General features: G+C 46.2%; 1 protein-coding gene across 50 annotated transcripts in view; it reads right to left on the bottom strand.

The window, feature by feature from the left end:
• FNBP1 (formin binding protein 1) overlaps positions 1-12,711 on the bottom strand; it is a 164,559-nt gene extending 151,848 nt beyond the window's left edge. For 45 of the 50 annotated variants that reach the window (XR_012424261.1, XR_012424264.1, XR_012424265.1 and 42 more), the window contains exon 1: positions 11,969-12,235. Coding sequence is in view for 38 of the 50 variants with exons in the window: in XM_045373907.3 (XP_045229842.1) it covers positions 11,969-11,992 (24 nt within the window). In the remaining 12 variants the exon portion in view is untranslated. Of the gene's footprint in view, positions 1-11,968; positions 12,236-12,496 lie in introns of those variants that run through there. The other 5 variants (XM_074016303.1, XM_074016305.1, XM_065530001.1 and 2 more) reach the window with 1 other exon arrangement.
• Between the last annotated feature and the right edge of the window lie 4,262 nt (positions 12,712-16,973).

Below are 16,973 nucleotides of genomic sequence, written 5' to 3'. Positions count from 1 at the left end.
TTTTATAATTTTGTTTGGTTACCTCTTTTATGTACAAAGTTATAAATATTGAGCACTACCACCATCACTCCTCTTGCCAAAAACGGCTGTAACAAGAACTAAACTTCTCCTAGGATGACAGGGAGACACCTTACTTGTGAAACTGAACAATGTAAATAGCCTATTTTTAAGGATAAGTTAAAATAAACTTTTTTTTTTTGAGACAGAGTCTTGCTCTGTTGCCCAGGCTGGAATGCGGTGGTGTGATCTCAGCTCACTGCAAGCTCCGCCTCCCGGGTTCACGTCATTCTCCGGCCTCAGCCTCCTGAGTAGCTGGGACTACAGGCACCCGCCACTACGACCGGCTAATTTTTTTGTATTTTTAGTAGAGACAGGGTTTTACCATGTTAGCCAGGATGGTCTCCATCTCCTGACCTTGTGATCCACCCGTCTCGGCCTCCCAAAGTGCTGGGATTACAGGCGTGAGCCACTGCGCCCGGCCTATAAACTTTTTTTTTTTTTCTTCAGACAAGGTCTTGCTCTGTCACCCAGGCTGGAGTGCAGTGGCGCAAACACAGCTCACTGCAGCCTCGAACTCCTGGCCTAAAGTGATCCTCCCATCTCAGCTTCCCAAGTAGCTGGGACTACAGGCATGCACCACTATACCCTGGTAATTTTTTAATTTTTAGTAGAGATGGGATCTCAATATGTTACCCAGGCTGCTCTTGAACTCCTGAGCTCAAGCTATCCTCCCACCTTGGCTTCCCAAAATGCTGGGATTATAGGTATGCGCCATCGTGCCTGGCCGATAAGTAAAATGTAAATTTAAAAAGTCAGTCATGGTGAAGAATGTATTTTACATACACATATACACTTAGGAAATCTAAATGTCCTTGCTCAAACACTTCCAGAAATTTCCATATCTGTTCCAATGCAAATACTTCTAAACCTCTTCATTATCTCTGCCAAGAAGAAATCAATCCCAAACTAAGCTGATAGGCAGAATAATTCATTAGATGTTTCAAGCAGCAAATATCCAGCTTTTTAGGTGGGGAAATAATGTGACTTCAGTGGAACTTTTTTTAAAAAGTGGTAATAATAGCCAAAGAAAACTATTTCCCCCTAGGAAAAAACTTAAATCTTAAGGAAGCCGAAGTATACTGCTAAAAATTAGTATGATTAGTGTTTTGGAGTGGATTTTATTTTTCTTCAAGGAGGAAAAAAACATGTGATTGATATGACCTCTTGAAATCCAGATTTCCTGTCCAAAGCAATGCTTTCTAGGCATTTTCCAAATATTAGGTTTATTTTGTTGTTAACATGTATACCAAATTTCAAATCAGAGGGCTAGGACCGAAAATAGCTCATTTTTCATGAATCCTGCTTACAGCAAGAGTTCTACAATTTGTTCCCAAGGACCAGAGTTTTTTTCATTAACCCTCCCCATGATTATAATAATTTCTATTTACCTATCACCTTTCATCCAACAACCTCAAAGTACTTTATGAACAATTTCTCATCTTTATGCCTTCTTGTCAAGAGAAAGGCAAGCATCATACCATGCTTTATAGATTGGGAAAGCGAAGAACAGAGATGCAAGGACTTGCCGGATACTGATAAATATTAGATTAGGCAAGCAATGCAACCCAGGCTGAGTCCTCCAGCACTTCCTCACTCAACTGGGAGCACCCACACCGTTTGTCTCCAGAGCCTGTCTGGTCTTTAAATGGATTTCAGGAACCCATTCTCAATTTTGGCTGTGCAAATAGAAGTACAAGGGGAATAGATTCCTTTACAGGTCCCAAGTTTTCTTCTGCTATAGATAATAGAGAAAGTATTTCGTTTCTTGTTTCTGAAGACTCAAAACTTTGAAACTCTGAATGTGGGCCAGGCATGTAGTCCCAGCACTTTGGGAGGCTGAGGCGGGCGATCACTCGAGGTCAAGAGTTCAAGTCCAGCCTGGGCAAAACAGGGAGACCCCCGCCTCTACAAAAAAACTTTTTAAAAAAAGTTACACAGGAGGCCGGGCGCGGTGGCTCAAGCCTGTAATCCCAGCACTTTGGGAGGCCGAGACGGGCGGATCACAAGGTCAGGAGATCGAGACCATCCTGGCTAACACCGTGAAACCCCGTCTCTACTAAAAATACAAAAAACTAGCCGGGCGAGGTGGCGGGCGCCTGTAGTCCCAGCTACTCCGGAGGCTGAGGCAGGAGAATGGCCTAAACCCGGGAGGCGGAGCTTGCAGTGAGCTGAGATCCGGCCACTGCACTCCAGCCCGGGCTACAGAGCAAGACTCCGTCTCAAAAAAAAAAAAAAAAAAAAAAAGTTACCCAGGCTGGGCCAGGCATGGTGGCTCACGCCTGTAATCCCAGCACTTTGGGAGGCCGAGGTGGGCGGATCACAAGGTCAGGAGATCGAGACCAGCCTGGCTAACACAGTGAAACCCCATCTCTACTAAAAAAAAAAAAAAAAATTAGCTGGGCATGGTGGCGGGCACCTGTAGTCTCAGCTACTCGGGAGACTGAGGCAGAAGAATGGCATAAACCTGGGAGGTGGAGCTTGCAGTGAGCAGAGATTGTGCCACTGCACTCCAGCCTGGGTGACAGAGTAAGATTCTGTCTCAAAAAAAAAAAAAAAAAAAAGGCTGGCTGTGGTGGCTCACGCCTATAATTCCAGCACTTTGGGAGGCCAAGGCAGGTGGATCAAGAGGTCAGGAGATCGAGACCATCCTGGCTAACACTGTGAAACCCCGTCTCTACTAAAAATACAAAAAGTTAGCGGGGCAAATGCCTGTAGTCCCAGCTACTTAAGAGGTTGAAACAAGAATCGCTTGAACCCAGGAAGTGGAGATTGCAGTAAGCTGAGATCACACCACTGCACTCCAGCCTGGGTGACAGAGCGAGACTCCATCTCAAAAAAAAAAAATGTTAGCCAGGCGTGGTAGCGTACACCTGCGGTCCCAGCTAATTAGGAGGCTGAGGCGAAAGGCTCATTTGGGCCCGGGAGGTTGAGGTTGCAGTGAGCCATGTTTGTGCCACTGCACTCCAGCCTGGTCAACAGAGTGAGACTCTGTATTCCTCCTTGTTCTTTCTCAATTTCATTAAAAATAGTTTTCATCAAGACATATTTCTGTTAGGCAAATTCAGAAACTTGATACTATTCCCACTAATTAATATCCACACAAATTAATTTCTTTAAATTAGAAAAGAGAAACAATAACTGGCTCTGAAAGAATGAGGAGATTACTAGACATCCATGAAGCATCTGCTTGAATACAAGCTTCATTCATGACTGTTTCTGCTGGCTCTGCAGCATTTAGTGCTGTGAGTCATTGATTCTCAGTGATTCTCAATATGAATAACATCAAATGTTTTATAAAGCAAAATCTACAGAGTGATGGGGAAATACGAGTGAATGATGGGGATAAAGGGAACCGTGCACTACTAACACAGAAGATCCAGTTTTTGGCCAAGTGCGGTGGCTCATGCCTGTAATCCCAGCTCTTCGAGAGGCCAAGGTGGGAGGATCACTTGAGCCCGGGAGTTCAAGGCCAGCCTGGACAACATAGACCCCGTCTCTACAAAAAAATGCAAAAATTAGCAGAGTGTGGTGATGTGCGCCTATAATCCCAGGTACTTGGGAGGCTGAGGCAGGAGCATCACTTGAACCCGAGAGGCAGAGGTTGCAGTGAGCCGAGATCATGCCACTGCACTCCAGCCTGGACAACATGGAGAAGTGCCGAAAAATGACTCGCTGCAAGGACTGTGGCTAGCATGCAGCCTCCTTTAGGGTCCACCTCATCTTCTGAGTTGTGGGCATCTCTTCTTATAGCACCCCAGCCAATGACTGAGCAAGCTGGCAGCCAAGACCACCCTCTTCTTGGGACGACCTCTGGCCAATGATAAAGGAAGGCAGAGGTACAGAGGCCTAGCCATTTCTGCCAGAGGATCCTTGTGCCTGCTCTGGAGCTCCCCATTGGCCTGGTGGGGACTCTGGCAGGTCTGCATCGTGATCTGACGGCTTCCACTCTTTTCCCTTCACGGATGTTACTCCCCAATAAAACTGCACTCCTGACTCCATCTAAGCATCTTCTTCCAGATATTGGCACAAATGGTACTTACCTTACTGGATTCTTGTAGCAAATAAACAAGATGATGGATGTAAACACTTTGCCCAGCACCTGGGACATGGCAGGCACTCAATAAATGGCAGTGATGATAACAATCATTCAAGAGTTTAAGATAATAGGGAGGCCAGGCACGGTGGCTCATACTTGTAATCCCAGCACTTTGGGAGGCCACCGTGGGCTCTGTAGCATTTAGTGGTGTGAGTTGTTAATCACCTGAGGTCAGGAGTTCAAGACCACCCTGACCAACATGGAGAAACCCTGTTTCTACTAAAAATACAAAATTAGAGGGCATGGTGGCGCATGCCTGTAATCCCAGCTACTTGGGAGGCTAAGGCAGGAGAATCGCTTGAACCCGGGAGGCAGAGGTTGCGGTGAGCCGAGATCATGCCATTGCACTTCACCCTGGGCAACAAGAGTGAAACTCCATCTCAAAAAAAAAAAAAAAAGACAATAGGGGATGGCACACGTGAAAATATTACAATAACTACAGAGTTCATAATAAGTTATTCCCATTTTGGCACCACAGAGAAAGTAGACAAGTACAAATGGAAACTGTGGCTGCTATTAGGTGTTGATGTAGGAATTAATTCTTACTAAAAACCTAATTCCAATCACTAGAACTGTATGCTCTAATTTAAAAAATCATATTGTTTATATGATGTTATAGTTTACATGTGAAAGTTATTATGGCTTTTGAAACAAGAAAATGGAAGTTCCATCTACCTTTCTTTGTTGGTGGGGGTGGTGGTTTGAATCTATTTCTAGTATTAAACAATTGAGGTTGTTAAGCTTTCCATAAGTTTAACATGGAATTTTACAAATAGGGTGAGGTTTGAGTTAAAAGTTGGTCTGAAGTGGAAGATCACGATAAACTGGTATTAAAAACTTACAGCCGGGAGCGGTGGCTCACGCCTGTAATCCCAACACTTTGGGAGGCCGAGACGGGTGGATCATCCGAGGTCAGGAGTTGGAGAACCAGCCTGGCCAACATGGCGAAACCCCATCTCTACTAAAAACAAAAAATTTGCTGGGCATGGTGGCACACGCCTGTAATCCCAGCTACTCGGGAGTCTGAGGTAGGAGAATCGCTTGAACCTGGGAGGTGGAGGTTGCAGTGAGCTGAGATGGTGCCATTGCACTCCCGTCTGGGCGACAAGAGCAAAACTCCATCTCAAAAAACAAACAAAGAAACAAAAAAACTTACATACCCCCAAATTACTCTCTAATATAAATACACACATTTGGCCTCTTATCATTTAAAAAAAAAGTTTTTTAACTAAACACATTACTAGGCTCAAGCTAGTATGAGTGTACAAGTAAAACAGGAAACAAATATTCCTTTATAAACACCAATTCCAGAAGACTTCACACCCACATTCTAAAATCAATTAGATTAATTTCCCAGGGCATTCATGTATTCTTAGTAGCTTTCAATTTTTAAGTGTCAAAATAAAGCCTTATTTTTAAATGTGGGTGGTGTTGATGAAACAAGTATGAGTAATACTTGCAGGAAACATAATATTAGCTTTAGGTGGTTAGTGGGTGATACTTGAATGGTCCTTCAAAGAAGTACTTTCCATGTCTCACCAACGTAAAGCATGAATTGTAATGTGTTCACATAGTAAGTACAGACACTTATAAAACTCTTTTACATGCTTAAAGTACAGTTTTGCCTACCAAAATGGCAACTTACACAAATTTTCAGGATTCTGTCTAATGTACAAAGTGAAGGCAACAAACTGATGTCTCAATATCAACTGCAAATTCTCTCCAGGCCTCCCACGGTTTGTTTTCTTTTAATATCTACTAAACAGAAAAGACATGTGCAAAGTTTGTTCTCATGGAGAAGTAAGGATGGCAAAACTAAGTTGATTTTGTTTATTTTCTGAAGCAGTTCTGCCCTACCCACCATGGTTCGGGGAGTATTATTGCCCCTGTTAGTCTTGCCACGTTTATCCCAAACAGAAATCTCTGAAGGGTTAAGAAAAAGGAGCAGTAGAGGCCAGGCATGGTGGCTCCACCTGTAATCCCAGCACTTTGGAAGGCAGAGGCAGGCAGATCACGTGAGGTTAGGAGTTTGAGACCAGCCTGGTCAACATGGTGAAACCCCATCTCTACTACGAAAAATACACAAACTGGCAGGGCATGGTGGTGGGGGCCTGCAGCTACTTGGGAGGCTGAGGCATGAGAATCACTTGAACCTGGGAGGCAGAGGTTGCAGTGAGCCAAGATGGCGCCACTGCATGCCAGCCTGGGAGACAGAGCAAAACTCCATCTCAAAAAAGAAAAAAGAAAAAAGAGCAGTAGAAGAGCTAGGGACTATTGTTAATACGGTTCTCCAATGTAGCATTCAAGGGCAGTAAGAAGAGGTAATACTTCTCCAATACCTGGAACTGTTAATAATTAGTTACTTTAACTACTTTTTTAAGATTAAAAAAAAACTAGTTTAAAATTTCGACACACTAGGAAAAAAAAATTCAACACACCATAAAGTGTTCTTACATAAACATATGTACACATATCATGCCTAAGTAGAATGAACAACAGAGAAGGGATAATTTTTCAAACCCTACTTTAAAGGCAAAACGGTCCCTAGACTGTGTGTATTTGCGGGGAGAAAGGATATGGAAAATCTCTGTACCTTCTCAATTGTGCTATGGACCGTAACTGCTCTAAAAAATAGAGTCTAGGCCGGGCACGGTGGCTCAAGCCTGTAATCCCAGCACTTTGGGAGGCCCAGACGGGCGGATCACGAGGTCAGGAGATCGAGACCATCCTGGCTAACACGGTGAAACCCCGTCTCTACTAAAAAACACAAAAAACTAGCCGGGCGAGGTGGCGGGCGCCTGTAGTCCCAGCTACTCGGGAGGCTGAGGCAGGAGAATGGCGTGAACCCGGGAGGCGGAGCTTGCAGTGAGCTGAGATCCGGCCACTGCACTCCAGCCCAGGCGGCAGAGACTCCGTCTCAAAAAAAAAAAAAAAAAAAAAAAAAAATAGAGTCTATTTTCCAAAAAGATACCTAAAATTATATATATTTTTTAAACTGCCAAAGTGCAGAAAGGTGTTATAATTATCTTCCCATTATTTTTAAAAAGCAAATGTTAAAACAAAAGGAAAAAAAGGGATTTATTCATTTATCCAATAAATATTTATTGAACTTCTACACGGAGTCAAGCATTGTTCCCACTACAGTCGGTAGACAATCCTCACACGGCTGCCTCTTGAAAGTGCAAATCCATGATCAGGGTCAACATATCCAACAGTCGAATGTACATTATATGCCTGGCATGGTTCTAAAAATCACAGGTAAAAAAAAAATTACATACAATCAACACAGGTGTTTTTTTTTTTTTTTTTTTTTTTTGAGACAGTCTTGCTCTGTCGCCCAGGAGGTAGTGCAATGGCGCCATCTTGGCTCACTGCAACCTCCACCTCCCAGGTTCAAAGGATTCTCTGCCTCAGCCTCCCGAGTAGCTGAGATTACCGGCGTGGACCACCATGCCCGGCTAATTTTTGTATTTTTAGTAGAGATGGGGTTTCCCCATCTTGGTCAGGCTGGTCTCAAACTCCTGACCTCGTGATCTGCCCGCCTCAGCCTCCCAAAATGCTGGGATTACAGGCGTGAGCCACCACGCCCAGCCCACAGGTGGCTTCTTACTATGCTAACCAATATGCATTATTCAGGTTTCTCTGTTCTCTTTCTTGTACATACTTCATTTCTCATTAGCACCAGAGCAAATAAATAAAGATGACAGAGAGGACACTAGAAGGCAGCAAAACCAGGTTCTGTCACTGAATAATTTGTTAGCTGCAAACAGAATAATTATGAGGAAGGCTTAACTTTCCAATGGATTTATTCATACTTCACACTAATGAGCAAGCTAATAAAAAGCTGAACTAACACTTCAGTAACCTGTCACTTCCCTCAGTAAGCAGGCAAGGAAAAAAAAACAACATTCAAATGTAAGCAACTCTTGCTTTGCCATTTCTCCAACAACCAGCCACAACTTCCACAAGTCAGTGAACATATTTACCTTACTTACACTGCCTTTTTAACAAGTCTTGAGTAAATGTATTTTGGTTGATTTTACATAAAAACATACTTTTTCTTTTGACTCTGATGTTACAGGCTAGAGGTAAAACCTACTTTCTATGCTTCCACGTAGATATCTTTCAATATATATAACGTGACTCACAACAGATTCAGGCTGGTGTCTTGCGCACACCGTAGTTGTTAAATAAAATTTTTGAAAATTGATTAAAAGGCAACGTTATGAAGAGCTGTACACTATTTTATTATAACCTAATCACTTCAAAATGGCCATTTAAGCCTGGGTGAGGTAGCTCATGCCTATAATCTGAGCACTTTGGGAGGCTGACGTGGGTGGATCACTTGAGGTCAGGAGTTCGAGGCCAGCCTGGCCAAAATGGTGAAACCCCATCTCTACAAAAAAACCAAAAACTTAGCCAGGTGTGGTAACGCACACCTGTAGTCCTAGCTACGCGGGAAGCTAAGGCAAGGGAATTGCTAGAACCTCGGAGATGGAAGCTGCAGTGAGCCGAGATCATGACATTGCACTCCAGCCTGGGCAACAAGAGCAAAGCTTTATCTCAAAAAAAAAAAAAAAAAAAAAAAAAAAAGAAAGTTTATTTCTATGAAGGAGTTGAAGAAAAAGTAAAAAAGAAAGAGGAAGAGAAAGGTTTTACTCCCTCTACAAAGCAGGATGTGGCTTAGAGTAGGCCTTCAGTGTAAAATGCACATTAGAAACCTGTAGTTTCTAAAAGCCTATATTGACTTTAACCTGAAGTCCTAAAATGTATGTAAAATCTGAGAGTATTTGTGAAGGTCCCTGAGAGCTGCAACCACCTGTTACAAATAACTCATGGCCACCCAAACCATAGCTCTTTCTCCATCTAGAAGAATAATTCTGCCAAGTTCGGCTTGAGCGCACCATCATTATCTCATTATACATGTGCATGATTCCAAAGCCACCATTCAAGGAAAACCCTTAATCACTGCCCTCCGCTCGGCTACCCAGTGTACCACACATCACCAAGTCTCTGACCGCCGGAGAAACGGGGTTTACTTTTCGTAATCCTTCATTATTCTAGTTTTTTTAAATATCAAAAGCTACTAAGCCTTATACATCTTTGCATTTCACCTGAAAACTTAGATTTTGCATTTCTCTTAGTAGCACAATCATGTGTTCATTCCTTTCCCTATATTAAACTGTAAGCTACTCAAAGGCAAATGCTAGTACTCATAAGAATGTCTTTTTTAAGGTCAGGTGTGGTGGCTCATGCCTGTAATCCCAGCACTTTGGGAGGCTGAGGCAGACGGATTATCTGAGGTCAGGAATTTGAGACCAGCCTGGCCAACATGGCGAAACCCCGTCTCTACTAAACACACAAAAAATTAGCTGGGCATGGAGGCAGGTGCCTATAATCCCAGCTACTCGGGAGGCTGAGGCAGGAGAATCGTATGAACCTGGGAGGCAGAGGCTGTAGTGAGCCGAGATCACGCCACTGCATGCCAGCCTGGGCAGGCAACAGAGCAAGACTCCGTCTCAGGTAAAAAAAAAAAAAAAAGAAGTTTTTAAAAACGTCTTTTTAAAAACTCCTCATTGCCATACACTTGCATATATAGAACTGTTAACTGATTCATTCTACCTCATAAAATTATCAAGTGAAAAAATTACAGATAGTTCATATCCTTCTCCTTTAAAAATATTTTCCAATTATTTTTATTGTAGAAAATGTCAAACATATATACTAGAAAGAATAATGTAATGAACACTTCTGTACTCAGCATCTGGCTTCAATAATGGCCAATTCTGTCTCACTATCTCTGATCCACTAACAACACAAATTATTGTGAAGCAAATCTAACATTTCATATCATTTATTTGTATATATTCCAGTTCCCATTTATTTTCTTTTTTATTTTTTTTTTAAGAGAAGACCTCTCCAGATATTCCCCAAGCTGTTCTTGAACTCCTGGGCCCAAAAGATCCTCCCAACTCGGCCTCCCAAGGTGCTGGGATTACAGGCCTGAGCCACTGTGCCCGGCCTCTCTCATTTATTTTCAACCACTCCTAACCCTGCCTTCCTTCCCACTCCTCCACCCTCAAAAATAAATGTACGGAATAATGCAGGCAATTGCTGCTGTTTTAGCAGTTTTGCTCATAGCCACTCCCTCTCTTTGGAATTATATTCTATCCCATTTACCAACATCACTGAACTGTCCACCAAGGTATTGTGTTCGGTCCTTATTTCACTCAGAAATATATTGTACCTTTTCCCTCCATAATTCCATCTGCTGTTTGAACAAGTGAAAAAAAAATTGTGCCACAATTTCTACTGTCTTGATAAAGATTTCTTCTGATTTGCTTCCCCACCCCAGATAAGCTAAAGAGAGTGGAAGGATTAGAAGAGGAAAGAAACTTCAATACAGCACTCAAAGTGGTAAATTTTGCCTAAACTGGTGTGTGCAAATATTTTAAACGATTTTATTTTCAAAATGGATACTTGTAAACATCAGTGGAAATTTTGTCATAAATCCCTTTTAGGCAGAAGATGTTTATAAAATGAATTATCTTAATGTAAGGGAGCTATTGCCCTCAGGATTTTGGTAATAACAACCGTAGCTGCTTCTGTACCTAACAGATGGTTATGTAAAAACAATTAAAGCAAAACAAAACAAAACAAAAAACAAGGGAGGATGCGCTCTGTTTCTGCAATTGCTCTGACCTTGTTTTATTTTGACAAGAGATTTCTCGGCCTCATCTCAGATAGCAACACCACCCTACACTTTCTCCTCCACACCCTTTGCAAATAGAATTCCAAAAGGTAGTTGCAGGCACTTCAGAGTTCATCCTGGGAAATGGCTCATCTTGAGGGCATTTCAGTGCAGTAACTGAGATTTCGTCTACTCCTTCCCCGGCCGCCGCGCTGCCCATCCCCTGCCCAGTGATTTCCCCAGGAATCCAGAGCTCCATCCACAGCCGGCCACTCGCCTTCCTGGGGACGGCCCTCAGCCCCGAGGGCTGCCCGTTTACCGTGCGCACCCCCCGGCCAAGCATCCCCGCCAGGCGTCCCTCACCGTCAACTTTCCCCACTGGAAACTCTTCTCCGAGCAACCGTTAAAGATTGACCCCGCGAAAGCCTCTTCCTGAGGGAGATCACGTAAGATGTCTCCCCAACTCCCACTTTCTCCTCCAGACCAGACGTCGCAGTGTCCACATCCACTCAGGATTGAGCTACCCCGAAAGAACAAGCGCGCCTGGTGCCGCCACGGGCCAGAAGTCCTCGCCTCCAGAGCGAAGACCGCACTGTAGCCCCGGCACCCCAAAACCCGACCCCCGGCGCTCGCCCCGGCCGCCCCGCCCCCGGGGAAGCGCCGGATCCGCCAGCGCCTCCACCGAGCCAGGACAAAACTCGCAGCCGGGGCGCCCAGAGACCCAACGCAGCGCCGCGCAGCCGGGGCCTCCACGCCCCCACGCCCGGTCCCGGCCCCCCGCCCCGGGCATCCGCGGCTCGCCCCGGGGGATTAGGGCTCGGCCCGACACACACCGCCCGCCCCGGGGCGCAGGGGACAGGGAGGCCCGCCTGTGCCGTTCCTCAGGCCGCTGGGAACCCGCACTAACTCCCCTCGCCTCCGAAGGACTAGCCGGTCCGCACCTCCTGCTCGGGCGAAGGCCGACGAGGGGCACGGGGACCCCGCCTCCTCCCCAGGCCGCGGCGACCCCGACGAGCGCGCCCTCGCCTCCGCCCGGCAGCGCGGCCCGCGCCCCCTCCCCAGGCCGCGGGGAAACGCAGCGCACGCCCCGCATCTGCCCGCGGGCCCAGACCCTCACTCACCCAGAGCTCGGTACCCCAGCTCATGGTGCTGGGGGCGCGAAGGGGCGCTCCGCGCGGCGGGCGCGGCTCTCTGGTCCCCCACCCCGGCGATCCCTTTGCCCCCCGAGATCCCCGCGACCGCGGAAAGCCCGGAGTTCGCGCGGCCTCCTCCGGCTCGCAGCTCCTTGCCCGGGGTCTCCTCGGCGGCTCCTCCTCCCCGCCGCTCCACAGCAAAATGGCCCGAGGAAGCAGCAGCCGCGGCCGCCGCAGCGCCCGCCCGCCCTACACCAGGAGAGCGGGGGAGGGGCGGCAGGGGCGGGGCGGGGTGCGGGGGCGGGGCCGGCCTGACAGCTCGCGCACGCGCGCCCGCCCCGCCCCGGCTCGACCCCCTCCCCCGGGCTCCCCCGGCCGGGTCCGCGTCGCCCCGGGGTCCGGAAGGACGTGGAGGGAGGTGTGAGGGACGGAGGGAACCGCATCCCGAGGACTCCCCCTGCCAATCTCCTAATGACTTCTTAGTGACCACTCTCTGCTCGCAGTACTAGCGCTTGCCTTGGAACGCGGCCGGCCCTGGGATCACCGATGCTCCGCGGAGGTCTGAGATCGCTCCCCTGCGCGCAGCGCCGCTCTGGATTTAAGGACAATACTTTCCCCTGGCAGCCATGCGCGCCGAGTAGAGTGAGCCCGGGAGGCTCTTTTCCCACCGCCTGAGGGAGGCCCGAGAGCCCCGCAGGCTGGCGCGGTGAGAGTGGGGCGGTAGTATCTGCGTGCTGTGCGAATAGAAACGTCGAAGCAAGCGCGACGGCCTCGAGTGGTTGGGGAAAAAATCCAGGGGCGTGCACCCAGTGATTTCCAATCTTTGAAACCAATGATTTCCAACTTGTTCAGCCAAGAAACTCTCAGGCGTGAAATCACGTTACCGCCTAGTGGGTAAAAGCAAAGGCGTGGGGTACACAGATAACTTGTTTGGTTCAAATCCAGCACGTGCTGACCCGGTGGAGGCAGACAATTCCTCCACCGCTGGAAGCGCAGAGCGCAGTCCACCAGATGGAGGCAATAACGCGACCATCTCACCGCCCGGCGGTGAGGATCAGGGTGAGCCAAAGCCTAGGGTTGGTAAACCCAGCGCTCATTTTATCAATAGACGGACTCCTTCTTTATATATCCAAAGATCTGCACAAATGTCGTTACTGACAAGCTATGGAAAATGTTTGGAATTCCAGCTCCTCTGACTCACTAGGCCTTTCCTCACAGCTTATCTTTCTCCCTCGGTTAATGCTACTACTGGATCCTTTTCTGAGTAACCGTGTGACTCCCAACATGGGCCCCCAGTTAAAAAATACTTTACGATGATGCATTTCTCCAATCCCACACCACCATTTTCAACCTGCTTATCATTCTCCTCCATTAAAAGGTGCAGCTAACCCGGGTCTAGTGGCTCACGCCTGTAATCCCAGCACATCAGGAGGCCCAGGCAGGAGGATGGCTGGAGGCCAGGAATTTGAGTCCAGCCTGGGCAACATCACAAGACCCTGTCTCTACAAAAAAAAAAAAAAAGTTAGCTGGGCATGGTGGCATGCACCTATGGTCCCAGCTACTTGGGAAGCTGAGACAGGAGGATAGCTTGAACCTAGAAGGCTGAAGTTGCAGTGAGCCATGATCATGCCATTGCCATCCAGCTTGAGCAAGAGAGCAAGACCCTGTCTCAAAAATATTAACAATAATGAATTAAAGCCGGACATTGTGGCTCACGCCTGAAATCCCAACACTTTGGGAGGCAGAAGAGTAGATCATCTGAGGTCAGGAGTTTGAGACTAGCATGGCCAACATGGAGAAACTCCCTCTCTACTAAAAACACAAAAGTTAGCCGGGCGTGGTGACAGGGCACCTGTAATCCCAGCTACTCAGGAGGTTGAGGCAGGAGAATCGCTTGAACCTGGGAGGCAGAGGTTGGAGTGAGCCAAGATTGTGCCACTGCACTCCAGCCTGGGTGACAGAGCGAGACTCTGTCTCAAAAAATAAAATAAAATGAATAATAATAATAAATTAAGAGGTGGAGCTACAAAAAACAAAACAAAACAAAACAAAAAACCTCTTGGAGATAAACCTCCAACTCTACTTCCTTTGTTGGGCAGTTACAATAAATTTAAGTTGTCAAAACTGTTTTGGTCTGCGTTTTTTCAGTTACAACCCTCCCTTCCTGCCCACCCCCATTCTTGTGTCTGTATAAATATTTTGCTCTCAGTTACTAGGTCTGAGTTCTCTTTCGTCCAGAGACTGCTAGATATATAACAATGAGAACAGCCAGCTACCTATCTCCTAAGGCAGATTAACAGCCAGAGTGAGTTGCAGGGGGAAATTGAAACAATGCTGCAGTGTTTAGTCTGCTAAAATTTGGAAATGGTACATGCAATGCAGGTTTATCTAACAAGACTTTGCCTCAGTAATCACCTTCCTGCCAGGGCTTGACTTAGTCAAATACAGTGATCTAATCTTGACCAAGTTCTTGGAGACTTCTCAAAAACAGTGACCACTTGTGAAAATACTCTAATCAAGAAGTAAAATAACCTGCTGCTTTAAAGAGGAGAAAGAGGAAGAGGAAGGGACAGCAGAAGAAAAAGAGACCACATGAAGATGAAACTTTTTAAGACGAGTAAGCAGGAAATTGTTAGTTATAGGAAGGAACCCAATAAAAGTTGCCGCAGAACTCTATGGAAATGAGTTAATTATACCACACTGCAAATATCTTTAATTTTATTAAGCTTTGGCAGTAACTGGAAAATGCTTGAAAGTGTCAAATCTTTCAAAAAATAAAGGAGAAAGACATCAATGATCATGAAGCAATGAGAACAGGGTTTGGGATAAAATGAAATAAGCCAGAAGAAAAAAAGGCTAAAATACAGCACAGCATGTTTTTAGGAAGAACTAAGTCCATTTCAGTTTCCCTTCAGAGCAGGAGGAAGTGATTCTAAGACAAGGAAGTATCCCCATTAATGAACTACTGTGACCTGACCTACTTAGGAGCCAGTTTTCACCAGGGGTACTCTAAACTCGATGTAAACGCTGATATTATCTAGGGGGTTAGTCTGGGTTGCATACACTGGTTTGACCTCTCAGTAAAATCTAGAGAACACTGATTTACAAAATTATGATCTTGGTGTGATATTACAAAATATATATTTGGTCTTCAACCTTGTTTCCTGAAGTACAGCTCCTAAAATCCTTAAAGACCCCAAAATGACGTATTTTTATATACTGAGATGACTGATGGCTGACAGTCCTTAAGTATTAGTAGCTTCAAGACGGGACTGGTCATCATAAAGACCAAGACAAGATTAGAGGCATGGGACTTTTATCTGCACCCACACTGTCACTCCAACCTCTGGGGACTGGGGAGAGGTGCTGAAAGTTAAGTTGCTCAGCAATGGTCAATAGTTTAATCAATCATGACTACATAAAATAAAGCCTCTATTAAAACTCCAAAAAACAAAGTTCTGAGAACTTCCAGATAGCTAAACACATAAAAGTCCCTACAGAGTTGGCTGGATGTAGTGGCTCACGCCTGTAATCCCAGCACTTTGGGAGGCAGAGGCAGGCAGATCACCTGAGGTCAGGAGTTTGAGACCAGCCTAGCCAACATAGTGAAACCCCATCTCTACTAAAAATACAAAAAATAAAATAAAATAGCCCAGTGTGGTGGTGACTGCCTGAATCCCAGCTGCTTGGGAGGCTGAGGCAAGAGATCACTTGAACCCAGGAGGCGGAGGTTGCAGTGAGCTGAGATCGTGCCACTGCACTCCATCCACTGTACTCTGGCAACAGAGTAAGACTCCACCTCAAAAAAAAAAAAAAAAAAAAAAAAGTTCCTAGAGGGTGGCATGCCCAGAGAGGGCACAGAAGTTCCACTCTCCGGCCGGGCATGGTGGCTCAGGCTTGTAATCCCAGCACTTTCGGAGGCCGAGGCAGGCGGATCACGAGGTCAGGAGATCTAGACCACGGTGAAACCCCATCTCTGCTAAAAATACAAAAAATTAACCAAGCATCATGGCGGGCGCCTGTAGTCCCAGCTACTCAGACAGGCTGAGGCAGGAGAATGGCGCGAACCCACGAGGCAGAGCTTTCAGTGAGCCGAGATCGCCCCACTGTGCTCCAGCCTGGGCGACAGAGCAAGACTCCATCTCCAAAAAAAAAAAAAAAAAATAGTTCCACCCTCCTTCCCCAGTACTCCATATATCTCTTCATCTATATCCTTCATAATAAACATGTTTCCCTAGGTTCTGAGAGGCACTGTAACAAATTAAACCCAAAAAGGATGACTTGAGATTTCTGATTTATAAACAGTTGGTCAAAAAGATCACATAACCTAAAACTTAAGATTGACACCTACTTGGGGTGGGGGGCAGTCTTGAGGACCAAGCCCTCAACCTGTGATATCTGACACTATCTCCAGGTAGATAGTGGCTGAGGCACGTGAAGTTCGAGGCTGCAGTGGGCCATGATCACACCATTACACTATGGCCAGGGTGACAGCAAGACCCTGTCTCTAAAAAAATAAAAATAAAAACAAAAAAAACACTAAATTAAAGGACACTCAGCTGATGTCCACTAAAAAATTACTTAGTTGGCTGTAGGAAGAAATACCAACACATTTTGTCACAAAAGTCCCCTATGTTAATTTTTTTTTTTTTTTGAGACGGAGTCTTGCTGTCACCCAGGCTGGAGTGCAGTGGCGGGATCTCAGCTCACTGCAAGCTCCGCCTCCCGGGTTTACGCCATTCTCCTGCCTCAGCCTCCCGAGTAGCTGGGACTACAGGCGCCCGCCACCTCGCCCGGCTATTTTTTTGTATTTTTTAGTAGAGACGGGGTTTCACCGTGTTAGCCGGGATCGTCTCTCGATCTCCTGACCTCGTGATCCGCCCATCTCGGCCTCCCAAAGTGCTGGGATTACAGGCTTGAGCCACCGCGCCCGGCCCAACCCTATGTTAATTATTAAGTAAAAAACAAAACAGCTGGGCGCAGTGGTTCACGC

The sequence above is a fragment of the Macaca fascicularis genome, chromosome 15 (genome assembly GCF_037993035.2).
Source record: "Macaca fascicularis isolate 582-1 chromosome 15, T2T-MFA8v1.1".
NCBI lineage: Eukaryota > Metazoa > Chordata > Mammalia > Primates > Cercopithecidae > Macaca > Macaca fascicularis.
Note: the sequence above shows the minus strand (reverse complement) of the source record. Positions and strands in the feature narration are given on the sequence as shown.